Source organism: Mesoplodon mirus, assembly GCF_964341445.2.
Source record: "Mesoplodon mirus genome assembly, chromosome: 11".
NCBI classification, from domain to species: Eukaryota; Metazoa; Chordata; class Mammalia; order Artiodactyla; family Ziphiidae; genus Mesoplodon; species Mesoplodon mirus.
This window is the reverse complement of record NC_138987.1, coordinates 59776953-59797950: the sequence shown is the minus strand read 5'-3', so window position 1 is coordinate 59797950 and position 20998 is coordinate 59776953. Positions and strand designations below refer to the sequence as shown.

The window sequence follows — 20998 nt, the reverse complement described above, 5'->3', positions numbered from 1 at the left end:
ATGCATTGTAAGCTTTAAAAAACACCTTGGCTAGTGTTCCTGAAAGGTACCTGAGTTTAAATCCCTAGACTTAATCACCTAAATGCCCTCAGGAAAATCTGACATTTAACAGTCTAGCTCTGTGCCCTTTGTCTATGCCCTAGGCATGATGTAAAGTAGAATTGAAATGGGCTATTCTAGGCACTTTTCTATCCCTACTGCTTATGGCAGTCTGCCTTGATCTCTTTCCCCCTTATCAGACTGTGCTGTCTCTGCTTTGCAGAAATCTCAACTGTAGCTGTTGCCTGGAAACTTGGGAGTCCTTGAAGTGAATGTCTGCGATGCTAAAGACAGCTAGCCATAAGGGAGTGTAGGCCTCCTATTGGTAGTAAAATAAGGCAGATTTGAGACTGTGTATTCTTAGTTCACTTCTAGGAGTCTTCATACGTTAATACCTACAACTTCAGAGATTTCAGATGGGCATTCTCAGATAATTATAAAGTAGCCTGAACTTGAATATGGTAATGTTCATTCTTCCAAATCCCTCCCCCAAAAGCGTCTATGCTGACCTATCTGACAAGTAGCATCCTTGTCTGGAAAAGAGCTTAATTTAGACAGGTTTGGCAGAGAGATGGAAGGGGGCAGTGCTGAACAGTGAAAGAACTGGCTGCCCCAGCCCTTGCTTTCTCCAGCACTCAAGCTTATGGTGTTAAACTTCACCTTACCCCAGTACTGTGAGTTTTCCAAGGAATTCTACCTGTTTATTTAACACGCTAACGAAGGGCAAAAAAAACACTATCTAAAACAAGCTATATAACATGTACAAATACTAATTTTTAGCCTTCTGAGGCAGATAAGCAGTGAATTTGTCCTATTATCCTATTATCCAACTGGCTAGGCTATTGTTTAGTTATCCAAAACTTTCATAGGTAAAACTTGAGACATCCATATCTTTCACACTACTCTTTCTCTGAGAACAGAAAATAGACCTATGTCAACATTACTTGATCCTAAACATCAGTATTTTCTTTGCCAACCCATGGCTCCTGCTATTTAGGGCTCATGGAGCTAGAAGTCTTGGAAATATGTCCTTATGACCCAAACCACAGGATGTCAGCCAGCAGGTTACAGTACCACCTGGCTGGTTCACCATCATGTAGAAAGGTGAGTTTTGCTGATAACTCTTAAGTCACTGGAGGGAGAAAACTAAGCTCAGAATATAAAAGGTTAAAGACCCTTAAAAAAAAAAAGAACAGGACTTCCCTGGTGGCGCAGCGGTTAAGAATCCACCTGCCAATGCAGGGGACACAGGTTTGAGCCCTGGTCCGGGAAGATCCCACGTGCCGCGGAGCAACTAGGCCCGTGCGCTATAACTACTGAACATGCACTCTAGAGCCCGCAAGCCACAACTACTGAGCCTGCGTGTCACAACTACTGAAGCCCGCGTGCCTAGAGCCCGTGCTCCACAGCAAGAGAAGCCACCACAATGAGAAGCCTGTGCACCACAATGAAGAGTAGCCCCCGCTCACCGCAACTAGAGAAAGTCCGGGCACAGCAACAAAGACCCAAGGCAGCCAAAAATCAATAAAGAAAGAAAGAAATTTTAAAAAAAAACAAAAACTTCTGAGTATACATAGCACCTGCAAGTTCTTAATGTTGGAACACGGTATGTCTTCAGCATTTCCAGAAAGGAATGGAGGGTAGAATACAGGCAAAACCTAATAGCCATTTAACAAGAACTTCTTCCTTTTAGAAAAATCCAAAGAAAACTAAAAAGATGGCTAACTGCAAATATAATGCTTGTCATGTGGTCCCAATCAAAAGGCTCAAAGAACATGAGGCTAACTGTGTCAATAGAACTGCTATAGATGACGGCAAGTTTTTCATTTGGGGGACAGATAAGTGGAGTCAAGTTCTATTGCCCCCCCCCACTCTCCATATTCCATATCTATGGACACCTTAGCCAAATGAGGAATGAAAAACAAAAAGAAGTTTCCACTCTGCTTCTATAACTTCTGGTCTGCTTTATTTCAGAGCCATTTAATCTTCCAAAGATTACTTCTCCAAGTTCGGAACCAAGTGAAAAATTTTCTGACACCGCCAATCAGATTCCTGACCCTGATGTCTGGAATGTAGGTAAGCAAGGGTGAGACAGTGAACACAGTCCTAAGTGAAGGCTTGGACCCTAAGTCTTCTATAGCTAATAAGTACAGAAGCCCTGGAGTAATTAGTCTTAATACTACTCCCACAAAATCCTTCACCAAAGCAATCAAAAGAGTAAATCTCAGAATTTCAGGGCTTCCCTGGTGGCGCAGTGGTTGAGAGTCCACCTGCCAATGCAGGGGACACGGGTTCGTGCCCCGGTCCAGGAAGATCCCACATGCCACAGAGTGACAGGGCCCGTGAGCCATAGCCGCTGGGCCTGCACGTCTGGAGCCTGTGCTCCGCAACGGGAGAGGCCACAACAGTGAGAGGCCTGCATATTGCAAAAAAAAAAAGAAAAAAAAATCTCAGAATTTCATCTCTCTCTGGAGAGGCAACCCAGTAAAAAGGAGTCTAATTAAATCTAAATTCACTTATAACAGTGAAAAGATTCTTATCTTACCAATACCCAGTCACTTTCCATAGAAGTAATTTTTTACTTGTAATCTGAAAGGTTAGGATCTATCCTATCTCAAGTGATATCCTTTCTCTAAGATGCAGCATGTTATATTGGAGAATTCACTAGCTTTTCAGTCAGATCTAGGTTCAACTATCTGCTCTGGCCTTAAGGAAAGTTACTTCTCAAACACATCTTCCTCATCCGTAAAAGGAATACTATCTACCTCATAAGGTAGATTAATATTAAATAAAGATGTATGTATGTGTTAGAGCAATGCAAGCCCCTTTAACAGATAAAGTCCAAACTGTGTTAATGTCATGATTTAACACAACAGAAGTTCCCTTGTATACAATCCAGTGCAAGTATTTGGTAGGAGTGGTGATTCAAGAATAGAGGCTCTTTGACTTTTGACTGTCACCTCCCACACCTGGCTTCCCAAGCTGCCACAAAAAGAGAATGGAGAAAGTACAGCTACCTCATAACCACCTCAGCCCAGAAGAGAATGTTTCTACTCACATCCCATTGGCAAAAACTAGTCACAAGACCATACTTATGTCAGGGAGGCAGGAATGTAGGCCCAGGCAGAGCAGTCACTTCCCAGCAGCAGCTATGGAAGGGAGACTCAAATCTCCTGCCAGCTAGCCTTCTCTGCAATAACGTAAAAATGCTTAGTACTTGTGTTACTTCAACCTGATTTCTTTCTTTCTAGATAACACACATCATTTTCCTTCATTTGTCCGTAAGACATTTGCTCCAAAAATGCTGGTTTGTGAAAGGTAAGATAAATCATCCTATAGAAGTTATTGGAATAGAGAGTGGAATACCTTTAATACCTTAGGAGAATGGCCACTAGATCATAGGCATGGCAGATGCCTAAGCTTCAATTACAAATTTTAAAAGAGCTGTATTCATGGGCTCTGAGTATTTCCATTCCTTTCCTAAGGCTCCACTTAGGACTTTAATCCATCAAGGACTTGATTACACAAGGTTCTCAATTCTGTGTAAGATTTTCAAGGAAAAAAAAACCCAATTCCTAAAGCTACAAAGGGGAAAGAGCTAGTAATACTATACATGGGCAGGATCCCCAACCACACAAACTTCAAGGGCACAGCCAAGAGCTAGAGGAGCCCTCAGTGGAGTTACCCACTGGATACACAGTGGGGAGGGAAGGTGCAAAGGAACTATATAAAACAGAAGCCAGCACAAAACCAGTAATTCTTACCCTGGCATGTAGTAGCATCAACTATTTTTGTTAAAGTAACTTTAATCTCCTAGAACTGGTTATCTAGACTAATTCTCTAGTTCTGATTTCCAGCTAACTTTCTTCCTTTGGTCATCTTCTACAGCGACTCAAGAGACATTAAAAAAAGAGACTATAGATGATAAACATCCTAACAACCATAAGTCCTGGAGAAAAGGTAGAATAACCTTTTTAACATCACAGTTTTAACATATATTAACATAGTTTTTAGTTTTCTGTTTTTGTTTTTTTTTTGCGGTACGCGGGCCTCTCACTGTTGTGGCCTCTCCCGTTGCGGAGCACAGGCTCCGGACGCGCAGGCTCAGCGGCCATGGCTCATGGGCCCAGCCGCTCCGCGGCACGTGGGATCCTCCCGGACTGGTGCACGAACCCGTGTCCCCTGCATCGGCAGGCAGACTCTCAACCACTGTGCCACCAGGGAAGCCCATATTAACATAGTTTTAACTAATATCACTAACATCGTATTCTAAATCGTCAAATATTCTTAGACAAGCTTTGCTTCTTTAAAGATAAACATTTTCAAAAAATAAATAAATAAAAATAAACGTTTTCTATTCAAAGTCCTCCTCCTCTCACAATAGAATGCAGGGAAAGTCCTAATGGCTTTAAATCAGACTGGAGAAAGAGCTGTCTAGAACTCTATTTGAAATGCTATTAGCACACATCAAGCTTAGGTCTTCCATAAAAACGCTTGCTATCAAAATGACACTGCCTCAATGTTCTCTTTCTATCCTTAGGTCAGAAGAACTGATGGGGAACTTGTAGATTAAAGAGCCAGCAGATGGAAGATTTATTAAGTCTTTTTTTAAAACTTTGGGGAAATCTTTACTGTCAAGTTTTAGGTAACAACTCTTGTCACTGTTGGCATCTTAATATGTTTTTATTTATTTAAATAAAGAGTATTTTTCCTATGACAAGCTTCATTTGGTTTTTTATTCTTCCTTGTTGTCATATCCTCATTTTTCTTTTTTTTTTATTAGTTTCTGCTTTATAACAAAGTGAATCAGTCATACATATACATCTGTTCCCACATCCCTTCCCTCTTGCGTCTCCCTCCCTCCCACCCTCCCTATCCCACCCCTCCAGGCGGTCACAAAGCACCAAGCTGATCTCCCTGTGCTATGCGGCTGCTTCCCACTATCTATCTACCTTACGTTTGGTAGTGTATATATGTCCATGCCTCTCTTTTGCTTTGTCACAGCTTACCCTTCCCCCTCCCCATATCCTCAAGTCCATTCTCAGTAGGTCTGTGTCTTTATTCCTGTTTTACCCCTAGGTTCTTCATGACATTTTTTTTTCTTAAGTTCCATATATATGTGTTAGCACACAGTATTTGTCTTTCTCTTTCTGACTTATTTCACTCTGTATGACAGACTCTAGGTCTATCCACCTCATTACAAATAGCTCAGTTTCATTTCTTTTTATGGCTGAGTAATATTCCATTGTATATGTGTGCCACATCTTCTTTATCCATTCATCCGATGATGGACACTTAGGTTGTTTCCATCTCCGGGCTATTGTGAATAGAGCTGCAATGAACATTTTGGTACATGTCTCTCTTTGAATTATGGTTTTCTCAAGGTATATGCCTAGTGGTGGGATTGCTGGGTCATATGGTAGTTCTATTTTTAGTTTTTTAAGGAACCTCCATACCGTTCTCCATAGTGGCTGTACCAATTCACATTCCCACCAACAGTGCAAGAGTGTTCCCTTTTCTCCACACCCTCTCCAGCATTTATTGTTTCTAGATTTCTTGATGATGGCCATTCTGACTGGTGTGAGATGATATCTCATTGTAGTTTTGATTTGCATTTCTCTAATGATTAATGATGTTAAGCATTCTTTCATGTGTTTGTTGGCAGTCTGTATATCTTCTTTGGAGAAATGCCTATTTAAGTCTTCTGCCCATTTTTGGATTGGGCTGTTTGTTTTTTTGCTATTGAGCTGCATGAGCAGCTTATAAATTTTGGAGATTAATCCTTTGTCTGTTGCTTCATTTGCAAATATTTTCTCCCATTCTGAGGGTTGTCTTTTGGTCTTGTTTATGGTTTCCTTTGCTGTGCAAAAGCTTTGAAGTTTCATTAGGTCCCATTTGTTTATCTTTGTTTTTATTTCCATTTCTCTAGGAGGTGGGTCCAAAAGGATCTTGCTGTGATTTATGTCATAGAGTGTTCTGCCTATGTTTTCCTCTTAAGAGTTTGATAGTTTCTGGCCTTCCATTTAGGTCTTTAATCCATTTTGAGCTTATTTTTGTGTATGGTGTTAGGGAATGATCTAATCTCATACTTTTACATGTCCCTGTCCAGTTTTCCCAGCACCACTTATTGAAGAGGCTGTCCTTTCTCCACTGTACATTCCTGCCTCCTTTATCAAAGATAAGTTGACCATATGTGCGTGGGTTTATCTCTGGGCTTTCTATCCTGTTCCATTGATCTATCTTTCTGTTTTTGTGCCCGTACCACACTGTCTTGATTACTGTAGCTTTGTAGTACAGTCTGAAGTCAGGGAGCCTGATTCCTCCAGCTCCGTTTTTCGTTCTCAAGATTGCTTTGGCTAATCGGGGTCTTTTGTTTTTCCAAACAAATTTTGAAATTTTTTGTTCTAGTTCTGTGAAAAATGCCAGTGGTAGTTTGATAGGGATTGCATTGAATGTGTAGATTGCTTTGGGTAGTAGAGTCATTTTCACAATATTGATTCTTCCAATCCAGGAGCATGGTATATCTCTCCATCTATTTGTATCATCTTTAATTTCTTTCATCAGTGCTATAATTTTCTGCATACAGGTCTTTTGTCGCCTTAGGTAGGTTTATTCCTAGATATTTTATTCTTTTTGTTGCAATGGTAAATGGGAGTGTTTTCTTGATTTCATTTTCAGATTTTTCATCATTAGTGTACAGGAATGCCAGAGATTTCTGTGCATTAATTTTGTATCCTGCTACTTTACCAAATTCATTGATTAGCTCTAGTAGTTTTCTGGTAGCATCTTTAGGATTCTCTATGTATAGTATCATGTCATCTGCAAACAGTGACTGCTTTACTTTTTCTTTTCCAATTTGGATTCCTTTTATTTCCTTTTCTTCTCTGATTGCTGTGGCTAAAACTTCCAAAACTAAGTTGAATTAAGAGTGGTGAGAGTGGGCAGCCTTGTCTTGTTCCTGATCTTAGTGGAAATGGTTTCAGTTTTTCACCATTGAGGACGATGTTGGCTGTGGGTTTGTCATATATGGCCTTTATTATGTTGAGGAAAGTTCCCTCTATGCCTACTTTCTGCAGGGTTTTTATCATAAATGGGTGTTGAATTTTGTCGAAAGCTTTCTCTGCATCTATTGAGATGATCATATGGTTTTTCTTCTTCAATTTGTTAATATGGTGTATCACGTTGATTGATTTGCATATATTGAAGAATCCTTGCATTCCTGGAATAAACCCCACTTGATCATGCTGTATGATCCTTTTAATGTGCTGTTGGATTCTGTTTGCTAGTATTTTGTTGAGGATTTTTGCATCTATGTTCATCAGTGATATTGGCCTGTAGTTTTCTTTCTTTGTGACATCCTTGTCTGGTTTTGGTATCAAGGTGATAGTGGCCTCGTAGAATGAGTTTGGGAGTGCTCCTCCCTCTGCTATATTTTGGAAGAGTTTGAGAAGGATAGGTGTTAGCTCTTCTCTAAATGTTTGATAGAATTCGCCTGTGAAGCCATCTGGTCCTGGGCTTTTGTTTGTTGGAAGATTTTTAATCACAGTTTCAATTTCAGTGCTTGTGATTGGTCTATTCATATTTTCTATTTCTTCCTGATTCAGCCTTGGCAGGTTGTGCATTTCTAAGAATTTGTCCATTTCTTCCAGGTTGTCCATTTTATTGGCATAGAGTTTCTTGTAGTAATCTCTCATGATCTTTTGTATTTCTGCAGTGTCAGTTGTTACTTCTCCTTTTTCATTTCTAATTCTATTGATTTGAGTCTTCTCTCTTTTTTTCTTGATGAGTCTGGCTAATGGTTTGTCAATTTTGTTTATCTTCTCAAAGAACCAGCTTTTAGTTTTATTGATCTTTGCTATGGCTTCCTTCATTTCTTTTTCATTTATTTCTGATCTGATCTTTATGATTTCTTTCCTTCTGCTAACTTTGGGGGTTTTTTGTTCTTCTTTCTCTAATTGCTTTAGGTGCAGGGTCAGGTTGTTTACTCGAGATGTTTCCTGTTTCTTAAGGTGGGATTGTATTGCTATAAATTTCCCCCTTAGAACTGCTTTTGCTGCGTCCCATAGGTTTTGGGTCGTCGTGTCTCCATTGTCATTTGTTTCTAGGTATTTTTTTTATTTCCTCTTTGATTTCTTCAGTGATCACTTCGTTATTGAGTAGTGTATTGTTTAACCTCCATGTGTTTGTATTTTTTACAGATCTTTTCCTGTAATTGATGTCTAGTCTCATAGCATTGTAGTCGGAAAAGATACTTGATACAATTTCAATTTTCTTAAATTTACCAAGGCTTGATTTGTGACCCAAGATATGATCTATCCTGGAGAATGTTCCATGAGCACTTGAGAAAAATGTGTATTCTGTTGTTTTTGGATGGAATGTCCTATAAATATCAATTAAGTCCATCTTGTTTAATGTATCATTTAAAGCTTGTGTTTCCTTATTTATTTTCATTTTGGATGATCTGTCCATTGGTGAAAGTGGGGTGTTAAAGTCCCCTACTATGAGTGTGTTACTGTCGATTTCCCCTTTTATGGCTGTTAGTATTTGCCTTATGTATTGAGGTGCTCCTATGTTGGGTGCATAAATATTTACAATTGTTATATCTTCTTCTTGGATCGATCCCTTTATCGTTATGTAGTGTCCTTCTTTGTCTCTTCTAATAGTCTTTATTTTAAAGTCTATTTTGTCTGATATAAGAATTGCTACTCCAGCTTTCTTTTGATTTCCATTTGCATGGAATATCTTTTTCCATCCCCTTACTTTCAATCTGTATGTGTCTCTAGGTCTGAAGTGGGTCTCTTGTAGACAGCATATATATGGGTCTTATTTTTGTATCCATTCAGCCAATCTGTGTCTTTTGGTGGGAGCATTTAGTCCATTTACATTTAAGGTAATTATTGATATGTATGTTCCTATTCCCATTTCCTTAATTGTTTTGGGTTCGTTATTGTAGGTATTTTCCTTCTGTTGTGTTTCTTGCCTAGACAAGTTCCTTTAGCATTTGTTGTAAAGCTGGTTTGGTGGTGCTGAACTCTCTCAGCTTTTGCTTGTCTGTAAAGATTTTAATTTCTCCATCAAATCTGAATGAGATCCTTGCTGGGTAGAGTAGTCTTGGTTGCAGGTTTTTCTCCTTCATCACTTTAATTATGTCCTGCCACTCCCTTCTGGATTGTAGAGTTTCTGCTGAGAGATCAGCTGTTAACCTGATGGGGATTCCCTTGTGTGTTATTTGTTGTTTTTCCCTTGCTGTTTTTAATATGATTTCTTTGTGTTTAATTTTTGACAGTTTGATTAATATGTGTCTTGGCATATTTCTCCTTGGATTTATTCTGTATGGGACTCTCTGTGCCTCCTGGACTTGATTAACTATTTCCTTTCCCATATTAGGGAAGTTTTCAACTATAATCTCTTCAAATATTTTCTCAGTCCCTTTCTTTTTCTCTTCTTCTTCTGGAACCCCTATAATTCGAATGCTGGTGCATTTAATGTTGTCCCAGAGGTCTCTGAGACTGTCCTCTGTTCTTTTCATTCTTTTTTCTTTATTTTGCTCTGCAGCAGTTATTTCCACTATTTTATCTTCCACCTCACTTATCCGTTCTTCTGCCTCAGTTATTCTGCTATTGATCCCATCTAGAGTATTTTTCATTTCATTTATTGTGTTTTTAATCGATGCTTGATTCATCTTTAGTTCTTCTAGGTCCTTGTTAACTGTTTCTTGCATTTTGTCTATTCTATTTCCAAGATTTTGGATCTTGGAAATAGAATCTTGGATCATTACTATCATTATTCTGAATTCTTTTTCAGGTAGACTCCCTATTACCTCTTCATTTGTTAGGTCTGGTAGGTTTTTATCTTGCTCCTTCACCTGCTGTGTGTTTTTCTGTCTTCTCATTTTGCTTATCTTACTGTGTTTGGGGTCTCCTTTTTGCAGGCTGCAGGTTCGTAGTTCCCCTTGTTTTTGGTGTCTGTCCCCAGTGGCTAAGGTTGTTTCAGTAGGTTGTGTAGGCTTCCTGGTGGGGGGGACTAGTGTCTGTGTTCTGGTGGTTGAGGCTCGATCTTGTCTTTCTGGTGGACAGGTCCACGTCTGGTGGTGTGTTTTGGGGTGCCTGTGGCCTTATTATGTTTTTAGGCAGCCTCTCTGCTAATGGGTGGAGTTGTGTTCCTGTCTTGCTGGTTGCTTGGCATAGGGTGACCAGCACTGTAGCTTGCTGGTCGTTGACTGAAGCTGGGTGCTGGTGTTGAGATGGAGATCTCTGGGAGATTTTCGCCGCTTGATATTATGTGGAGCTGGGAGGTCTCTTGTGGACCCGTGTCCTGAAGTTGGCTCTCCCACTTCAGAGGCACAGCACTGACTCCTGGCTGTAGCACCAAGAGCCTTTCATCTACCCGGCTCAGAATAAAAGGGAGAAAAAGTAGAAAGAAAGAATTAGTAGAAGAAAGAAAGAGAGAGAGAAAGAAAGGAAGAAGGAAAGAAAAGAAGGAAGGAAGAAAGAAAGAAAGAAAGAAAGAAAGAAAGGAGGGAGGGAGGGAGGAAGGACGGAAAGAAAGAAAGAAAGAAAGGAGGGAGGAAGGGAGGAAGGAAAAAAAAGAAAGAGTGAAAGGAAGAAGGGTGGGAGGGAGGAAGGAAGGAAAGAAAGAAAGAAAGAAAGAAAAAAGAAAGAAAGAGAGAAGGAAAGAAAGACAGGGAGGGAGGGAGGAAGGAAAGAAAGAGAGAAAGAAAGAAAGGAGGGGCGGAGGGAGGGAGGGAGGAAGGGAAGGTAGGAAAAAAGAAAGAGCAGGTAAAGTAAAATAGAATAAAATATAAAATATAGTAGCGTTATTAAAATTAAAAAGTAATTATTGAAAAAAAACGGACAGATAGAACCCTGGGACATATGGTGGAATCAACGCTATACAGAGAAAATCTCACACAGAAGCATACACATACACATTCACAAAAAGAGAACAGAGGAAAAAAATCGAAAATCTTGCTCTCAAAGTCCACCTCCTCAATTTGGGATGATTCGCTGTCCATTCATGCACTCCACAGACACAGGGCACATCAAGTGGACCGTGGAGCTTTAATCCGCTGCCTCCGAGGCTGCACAGAGAGATCTCCCTGTCTCTTCTCTGCTCTCACAGCTCCCGGGTCTCAGCCTTGGACCTGGCCCCGCCTCTGCGCGTAGGTCGCCGGAGGGCGTCCGTTCTTCGCTCAGACAGGACGGGTTTAAAGGAGCCGCTGATTCGGGGGCTCTGGCTCACTCAGGCAGAGGGGAGGGAGGGGCACGCAGTGTGGGGCGGGCCTGCGGCGGCAGAGGCCGGCGTGACGTTGCACCAGCCCGAGGCGCTCCGTGCGCTTTCCCGGGGAAGCCGTCCCTGGGTCCCGGGACCCCGGCAGTGGCGGGCTGCACAGGCTCCCCGGAAGGCGGGGTGGACAGTGACCTGCGCTCGCACACAGGCCTTGTGGCAGCGGCAGCAGCAGCCCCAGCGTCCCACGCCCGTCTCCGGGGTCCGCGCCTTTAGCCGCGGCTCGCGCCCGTCTCTGGAGCTTCTTTAAGCAGCGCTCTTAATGCCCTCTCCTCGCGCACCAGGAAACAAAAGGGAAGAAAAAGTCTCTTGCCTCTTCGGCAGCTCCAGACTTTTTCCCGGACTCCCTCCGGGCTAGCCGTGGTGCACTAACCCCTTCAGGCTCTCTTCCTGCCGCCAGCCCCAGTCCTCTCCCTGCGCTCCGACTGAAACCCTATACCCGAGCCTCAGCTCCCAGCCCCACCCGCCCCGGAGGCCGAGCAGACCTGCCTCTCGGGCTGGTGTGTGCCTGAGGGCACCGATCCTCTGTGCCGGAATCTCTCCGCTTTGCCCTCCACACCCCTGTTGCTGTGCTCTCCTCCGCTACTCCGAAACTTTCCCCCTCCGCCACCCGCAGTCTCCTCCTGCGAAGGGGCTTCTAGTGTGTGGAAACCTTTCCTCCTTCACGGCTCCCTCCCACTGGTGCAGGTCCCGTCCCTATCCTTTTGTCTCTGTTTATTCTTTTTTCTTTTGCCCTACCCAGGTATGTGGGGAGTTTCTTGCCTTTTGGGGGATCTGAGGTCTTCTGTCAGCGTTCAGTAGGTGTTCTGTAGGAGTTGTTCCACGTGTAGATGAATTTCTGATGTATCTGTGGGGAGGAAGGTGATCTCCGTGTCTTACTCTTCCGCCATCTTCCTCCCTGTCAGCCATATCCTCATTTTTCAACCAAAGGGCTGGAGGGCTGATTTGCCTATTTCTCTTTGTAGGGGAAATACAGTCACCATGTGGTCCATAATGCTATTCCTTAGTTAGGTTCTTTATCCCCCCACCTTTTTCTCCTACCTCCAAGTCATTTACTATATGACCATCATATCAACCTTCTTCAATCAATTCTCCATACGAATCTTCCATGCTTAAAGGATATAGTTTTTATGACAAGCTGAGTTTGAAACATGGCTCCAAATCTACCTTCCTAACTCTGCAGAAGTCAGTTTACACCCATGTTAAATATGTTTTTTCTTTTTCACTCGGTTCATTTTACAATGTCACTCCTTGCCCTTCAACTATTCAAATCCCTGTTCTAGCTTTTTTTAAGTCCAATTCTTAATCCTCACCTCATTTAAACCTTCCCTGTCTCCGGCCTCAACCAAACCACAAACCTTCGGGAAGGAAGGCAGAAGCACATACTGCACATATTTGCTACCTCATTAGCCTAGTGCTGTGCATCTAGGAGATATTCAAATACTTGGTGCTTAAACTGAACCAAGACCCAATTTAAAACAGGTCAAAATTAGTTCCTCTTAAGCTGTAATTTTTTATTGCAGCTAGCTAATCCTTTTAAAATAATGAGTTTGGGGTTTTGCTAGTTTACTGACTAGTCCAGGTATATTTAGACTTAAAGAAGTTTTAGTCAAATGAATATTTTCTGCCCTTAGGAGTCCTATCCCTACCTAAGTATTTTCTAGATCCTTTTCAAATGATCTTTTTTTTTTCTTCCGCTAAAATAGAAGGGAGAACACTAGACACTTTTAGCATCTAGCACATTCCAGTATATTTGGTACAAAGTGGAGGGGGTAGGGGGCTACTGACTTTCTCACTTAGCTTTACAGTATATAAACAAGATTTACTTTTATCTCTTGACTAAGACCTTACACATATTTTGAATTTTTTAAATTATACTTTGGTATATTAACACCAGACTATATAAAAACAAAAGGTTGTTTCCCAGGAAAAATGGCCCTAAAATATAAAACTGTCTTCCTTTATCATATTTTAGCTATATGGAATCTTCCCCTAAAAGAGCATGCAGTCTTAACTGGGGGACCATATAATTTTTCCTCCAAACCAGGATACTCTTGAGCTTGAAAGGGGGAATAATAATTATTCTGGGATAACAGACAGACAAACCGAGTCAACTACCCTAATAAGTCATCACTTATTAGGCAGTTGTATCATTCAAAACATGGGTGCCAGATTTACTCAAATCCTGCTTTAAGAGGTTTTGAGTCCCTTGGAAAAAGGCACAATAGAATCACTTATTTGGGTTTCTAACATAACATTTGGTCAAAGCTTCAAAAAGACCAAATTAACTTATGGAAAAATACTTTTTAAAAAAAGCAAAGTTTAAAAATAATTGCCTCAAAGCTTGCCTAGATTCCCTCAAGTCCTAACTATTCCCCCAGGCTCCCATAACAGGTGGCTTATGTCTCCTTTTAACCTCCTTTCATTCTGATTTATTACTATTAAACTATAATACGCTTTAGGAGAGGCATGATCTTACTATGTACTAGTCCTATGCCCATACAAAATCAAAGCTGCTCAATGTGGAGAATCTCTACTTTATACCCATGGTGTAGTAAAAAGAGATTCAGTACTCTGGGCTAAATATTTATACTGAAAAAAAGTCAACCTTTCAAAACCCTTGGTAACCAGGTTCACTCATCTTCACAGAAAAGTTCTATCAAGGTGATTTAAATTATGTTTGTGTAACAGTAATAAGACTTTCTGGCTATAAAGTTTCGTCCCTAAAATCAGGTTTTAGGGTTCCTACTCTTACATTCACAGGATGAACTATGGGGAAAAAGTTGTTAAGGCCCATTACTCATGTCGTAGATACATACCAAGACATATCTCATTGGTTCCGCATCTTTTATCCTTTTGTTGGTCCATACTTTATGGGCCTTTTTGTTCAGGCTTTCCAAGCAGCTGTGGTATAAAAAAGGGAAAGAAAACAACCTCAAATATTTTAGTCTCTTCTTCCCATGTATTCTCTTACAAGACAGATGATGTCTTACAGTTGCTGCAGCCCCTGACAAAATATACCTGTGCTCTCAAGTCAAATAATCAAGTATCTACTAAGTTTGGGACACTATGTTAAGAACTATAGTAGGGGCTTCTCTGGTGGCACAGTGGTTAAGAATCCACCTGCCAGCGCAGGGGACACGGGTTTGAGCCCTGGTCCAGGAAGATCCTACATGCCGTGGAGCAACTAAGCCTGTGTGCCACAACTACTGAGCCTGCGAGTCACAACTACTGAGCCCATGTGCCACAACTACTGAAGCCTGCGCACCTAGAGGCTGTGCTCCACAACAAGAGAAGCCACCACAATGAGAAGCCCCTGCTCGCCACAACTAGAGAAAGCCTGCGTGCAGCAACAAAGACCCAATGCAGCCAAAAATAAATAAAAATAAATAAATTTATTTTAAAAAAAAGAACTATAGTGGCCTTGGTCCATTATAAGGGAACAATGTTGACAACTATAGTTAATATAAGGCAACTGTTCTCAAACTTCAGTGGATATCAAAATCACTTGGAGGGCTTATTAAAACAAAGATTGTAGGGCATCTCACCCCTGAATTTCTGATTCAGTAGTAAGGCCCAAGAATCTGCATTTTTCTCATGTTCCCAAGTGATGCTGATGCTGCTGGTCTGGAGATCACACTCTGAGAACAACTGGTATGACACGCAGTTTAAGTGCTAGGAGGAAAGGAGGTAATAAGAAAACATAAGAACTTAATCCTAGGCGGAGGTTAGGAGAAGGCTTCAAAAAGAAAATGACCCTTGGGTTTAAACATTTGACATTCCTTAAAATAACATCAGAAGAATAGTATTATTGGAATTTTAGAACTATTCCATACAAGAGTAGCCCTTTACACAATTTTTAGAAGGTAAAATTTCCTTAGCGTAATTCTGCCATTCTACCATCTTTTCAACAAACGTTTAAGAAGTTTCCATTTTCTTACCTATCTATTCATTAAGCCTTGCCAAAGCAATACTAACAATGGTTTGCAAACTTGGACTTACAATTTACATCTTAGATGCCAGCACCAGAAAGGGCATGAGGGGCTATTTGTTGCTGAGTCCCAGGGAAAGAAATTACCTAGAAGTCAAGGAAAAACACAGAGAACAGATTGCTTGAGTACACTGACAACTATTACAGGCAATGTGGATTACACAGCTATATAATATTTACGTATTAGGACACAGAATGGATTTAAAGACAAAAATAAAAAAGTCACTACTGGTTTTTCATTTATCCTGTATCATCCTGTGTTTGTAGAGGGGGTTGCTGGCTATTCTTGGCAAACTCCCACTAATGACCCTTTTTAAAACATAAATTTATTTTCAATGGCTCCCTGGTGGGAACACCTCTCCCTGCTATTTTGCCTGAAAAATTGTAACCAGCCCCAACTTCTCAGCCTCCTCTACAGCAATACTTCCCATTCTAACCTCACCAATAAGAACATCTATTATGTTCCCCCATAGATCTCTTTTTGAAATATTTTGCAACTGCATTTATTGAATAATTTTCCTATTTTAAATTATACACTTAACAACCAATCAGAAATCATAATTAGATGAGGGAACCAGGACTTAGTTGATAAAATTTAAGCCAAAAACAAAGAAATTTAATGTTTTAGTCTTCTGATGGGCAAAAGTTTAAGTTTTATCAGGCTTTCTGAAACACTGAAAATCTCTAAAGAATCTGAAAGACTACTGGGATTCCTTCAGTCCTAAAAACTGAGAAAACTCATCTTCTAACAAAGTTGGGTTTTTTTTCAGTCATTAGCATACAGATATGTCTCTTTACTCATTAGTTTAGTCTTTATTTTTAACTAATAACTCTAAAAATATAATTTATAATTTAGGGATAAATGCAAGCATATCCAGAGATAGAACCAGCAAAGATCAGATTCAGTTTAGGGTATTAATCCCAACTAGCTCCTAGAATGACCCTGTGTAATTGCCTTGGCCTCTCTTTTTTTTTTTTTTTTTTTCCTTTTCAAATACATTCAACCTGGCTGGAAAATCAGTCTGAAAGAAAGCTCAGCAGGGATATCAGATAAAGCAGGAACTTTCTGGGTTGGAAAGGAATGAACAAAGCATTTAAGAATAGAAAGAATAGATGTGTGATGATGTATTTTTATTTTAATATCTCCACCACTGAAAGACAGGTTTGGTTCTTTTGTTTGTTTGTTTGAAAGTGGGCTCATTCACTGGTGCTAAATGGAACAGCTTCAGCTTTACCAGTTGAGGATCCTGTCACCCTGACAAGGCATTACTGAATGCACTGAAGCCTGACTTTGGATTCTGGTTTGGTACCCACTCCCCGTCCTCTCAAGCTCTTAGCTCTTTCTTCCCCAGAAATTTCAACCTGCAGGTATCTGAATGTAAAGTTCGGATGGGTCACAGAAACAGTGTCAACAATTTCACCAGATTACCTCAATTTAAAGCCTGAAAAATCGGGCTTCCCTGGTGGCACAGTGGTTAAGAATCCGCCTGCCAGTGCAGGGGACACGGGTTCGAGCCCTGGTCCAGGAAGATCCCACATGCCGTGGGGCAACTAAGCCCTCGAGCCACAAGTACTGAGCCTGCGCCCTAGAGCCCGCGAGCCACAACTACCGAAGTCCATGCACCTAGAGCCTGTGCTCCGCAACAAGAGAAGCCACTGCAATCAGAAGCCCTCGCACTGCAACAAAGAGCAGCCCACCACTTGCCGCAACTAGAGAAAGCCCGCGTGCGGCAATGAAGACCCAATGCAGCCCAAAAAAATGAATAATAAATAAAGCCTGAAAAATCACATTTCATTTCAAGTCACAGTGGCCCCACTAATTCTGCATGAATAACGTTGTGATAAATCCAGAGGTTTAAGGTTTAGGATTTCGTAAAGATTACGTTAAGATACTCCTAACAATCTGAAACTGATGTGCCAAAACAGCAGCTTTTTCTAAAATGCTTTGTGCTAAGCTTGTAAGGAAGCTTTCATTCTTAGCAATCATCTTTCAAGAAGCACTTTAACAGCTTGCTCCTCCTTCACAGGAATCATCTAGGCCACCCAGGTGAAGAATAGCTTTTGTAAGTTCAAAACAGTGCCTAGGTCAGTGGTTTTCAACCCTGACTGCACGTTAGATCATCTGGGTAGATTTTTAAAAATAACTATGCCCAACCCTTTAATTGGTCTGGGAGGGGAACGTGGCACAATATGTTTTAAAAGCTCCCCAGATGATTCTAATGTGCAGGCAAGATTAAGAACGAGTAGCCGGGCTTCCCTGGTGGTGCAGTGGTTAACAATCCACCTGCCAATGCAGGGGACGTGGGTTCGAGCCCTGGTCTGGGAAGATCCCACATGCCGCGGAGTAACTAAGCCTGTGTGCCACAACTACTGAGCCTGTACTCTAGAGCCCACGTGCCACAACTACTGAAACCCTCGTGCCTAGAGCCCGTGCTCCACAAGAGAAGCCACCACAATGACGAAGGCCACGAACCGCAACAAAGAGTATCCCCCGCCTGACGCAACTAAAGCCCACGTGCAGCAATGAAGACCCAATGCAGCCAAAAATAAATAAATAAATTTATTTTTTTAAAAAACAAAACAAAACAGTAGCCTACAACAAGAATGAACCAAAGGCTGTGAAGCACACTCTAGTCAGCCCAAGGGATGATAATTAAACAAAAAACAGGACTTCCCTGATGGTCCAGTGGTCAAGACTCCGCGTTTCCAGTTCAGGGTGCTTGGGTTCCATACCTGAACAGGAAACTAAGATCCTGAAAGCCGCGTGGTGTGGACAAAAAAAACAAAAAAACCCCGAAAACAATGTTTACATATTATTCATGTAAAGATAAAATGTCCCACGACCCTTTTCACTGAAGCCACATTAAGTTCGTGCTGTCAGGATAAGTTCTCCTAAATCATATTTAGGCTCCAGAAACCACTAAAATGTTCTAAAGCCCACAATATTTCAGCACCCAGACTGAGCTCCCAGACTGCCTACCTTGGGCAATACAAAAATTTGTCATATCACATCTTTTACTTCTTGGTTTTGAAAACTATTATTACCAGATCTACCTGTAGTGTCAATCTCTTCCTTTTTCTGTCTAATCTTCAAAGGCCACATGTCCTTTTTCCCAAAGCCTTCCCCAAGTGACTCTGGGTCCCACTGATTTCCTCCTAATATGAATTTACAGTCTCAACAATTTTTTTGGCATCTGTTACACTACCATTTAACCTTTCACTTTGGGGCCTATTTTCCTAGCACCTTGGAGACAAGAACCACCGCTTGAAACTTTTTTTTTGGGGGGGGGGGGGTATCACAGTTTCCAGAACAAAGGCTCACAATATATGTTTCGTTTTCCACTATCAAATTATAAGTTTCTGGCCCTTTTTACCTCGAGCTCTCTCCTCAACTCTAAAACTCGCTTTAATCTGACTAGGGCATCCATCCTACCACGCAATCTCAGATAAACCATTATCAACTTTTGAATTTTGAAATTCTACCTACAACACGTGCTACACAAAAACAACTAGATTCCTGTCCTTGGTGATTCGTTTTGGGGGGTTGGGGTGGGGGGGAGAGGGGCCTCTTGTGTCTGCTTATCTCCTTTTCAATTTTCCTCTTCCTTCCAGTCAAAATCTAAATTATCTTTCTCTCTGGACAACGTCCACAAACAAGGCTTCGTTCTCACCAGTACCCATCGATCGACCCCTAACGAGTCCCTCCCCTCCTTGAGTGCCCATGTCTCAGTACTCGTTCTCCTTTCTAAGACGGCCACCCCAGAGCCCGGCAGGGCAGCGCGAGTTCCACCCACGCAAGGCCACGGTCATTCCGGGGGCCAGAGGACAACGGCCCGAGGTGGGGGGCAGGGGTGGGAGAGCCAAGGAGGCCCTCTGCACAGCCCGCGCCTGGCTCGGTCAGAGCCCAGCCTCCATCACCGGAAGTGGGAGCCCCACCCCCTAACGTCAGGGGCCGGAAGTGAGCGTTGCTGGGCGTGGCTGTGGGGTGAAGGCGAGGGTGAACAGAGCGTGACTCGGCGGAGGTAGGAATGACGCGCGTGCCCCGGCTTGGGGCTTCCAAAGACATCACCTTTAGTGGGCTGGGATACCTTCACCTTCTAGTATCTTCCCTTTTTCTGCCCAGAGCTTTTGGCCTCGTGGGTTCTGAGCGCGGCTGTTTTGGCAACCTGTGGTGCCGCCGCTGCTTCGTCCCCTCGAGGTCCTCCCTAGCTCCTGTGTCTCCATTCTTTTAAGTTAACCATCTTCCCCACCTTCTCCTATTTAGTCCCATTGTTTAAATCGACTCTGTTTTGTTTAAAGGAAGAAAAATGATGGTTTTACCGAGACAGCTCGGTTAAGAGTGTAACCAGTTGCTTCAGGCCGCAACCAGCCCCCAAGCTTGACTGCTGAGTGTCATTTGTCCATTACACCGCTGTCTAGTACTAGGGAAAACGTAAAAGACTCACTTGTTGGGCTTCCCTGGTGGCGCAGTGGTTGAGAGTCCGCCTGCCGATGCAGGGGACACAGGTTCGTGCCCCGGTCCGGGAAGATCCCACATGCCGCGGAGCGGCTGGGCCCGTGGGCCATGGCTGCTGAGCCTGCGCGTCCGGAGCCTGTGCTCCGCAACGGGAGAGGCCACAACAGTGAGAGGCCCGCGTACCGCAAAAAAAAAAAAAAAAAAAGGAATGTCAGAATTTCTTAATCCAGACATGAAAAATATTTTTTATGACAGTTTCACCGATGATTGTCATTTACAAATGAGCTCTGCAGCAAATTACTAAACGAGTTCCAGCTGATCACTTGTATTTCCTATCATAGGTTCCAAGGCTGCTTATGTCATGGAATGGGGGGAAGGGGTGTGGAATTGTATGAGGCGGCAAAGGAGAGCTGGCTCTAGAGGCAATAGATGTAAACCTAGCCAGTTTTCAGAAGTTTCCTATGGAGATGGTTTTATATAAATTTAGTCTTTTCCATAATGATAAGTTTATTTAATCACAGAGCTCAATAGGGGGGAATCTCAGGTGGAAGAGGACTGAAACTAAAAAAATTGGTCTTTTAATCTTCCACATTTCTGTTACAGACGTGTTCTTTTATGACTGTCAACTATAAAATGGACAGTTCTCGAGTCCTAACATTCAGAACTTTTTCCTCAATGCATAGAGGGAATGAGTATTAACTGGAGAGATTTAAATAACCAAGTCTATCCATTTTAGCATAGGAGATTTGGGGAGGGGAGTAAAGCATCACTGGAAAAATTATGGTACGTCCTAATCATGTTTAAGAAGTCATAGAAATAGTAAACTAGAATGTCTCTGGACATATTGGATGGATTGAGTGTATAGTCTGACACAGGCTTCCAGCATCCCCAGGTCCCCCGGGGGAGAAGCAAGACTGGCAGCCTGCCCATCCTGAATTTTTGAGGACTTGAGAGGAGAGCTTTAAAATAGTACCCTTTTCCTTTGTTTATCCTGAAGTTTAAATAACAGTATTCTTGTGGGCTTGACTTGCCCCATCTAATGTTAAATAGCATCAAACCCTAATAGATGGTAAACAGTGACAGGGTGTTGTAATGGCACTTAAAATAGACTGACATCTTATCACCTGAATACAGTTTAAGTTAGTAGTCATATTTGGTTTTTCTTAACTGTGAGCCCTAGAATTTATTCCAAAAGTGTGAATTGGGCAATGATGTTAAAACGGTTC

At 41.9% G+C, this 20998-nt stretch overlaps 1 protein-coding gene across 1 annotated transcript; it reads left to right on the top strand.

Annotated features, from left to right (window-relative positions):
• Positions 1 to 1041: 1041 nt before the first annotated feature.
• On the top strand, positions 1042 to 19259 carry LOC309811955 (gametocyte-specific factor 1-like; the record flags this gene model as incomplete). The annotated part of the gene is made up of 5 exons (XM_082635318.1): positions 1042 to 1143; positions 1733 to 1853; positions 2014 to 2115; positions 3291 to 3357; positions 19067 to 19259. 5 exons carry the CDS (start codon positions 1042 to 1044, stop codon positions 19257 to 19259), a joined length of 585 nt encoding a protein of 194 aa, XP_082491444.1.
• Positions 19260 to 20998: the final 1739 nt, after the last annotated feature.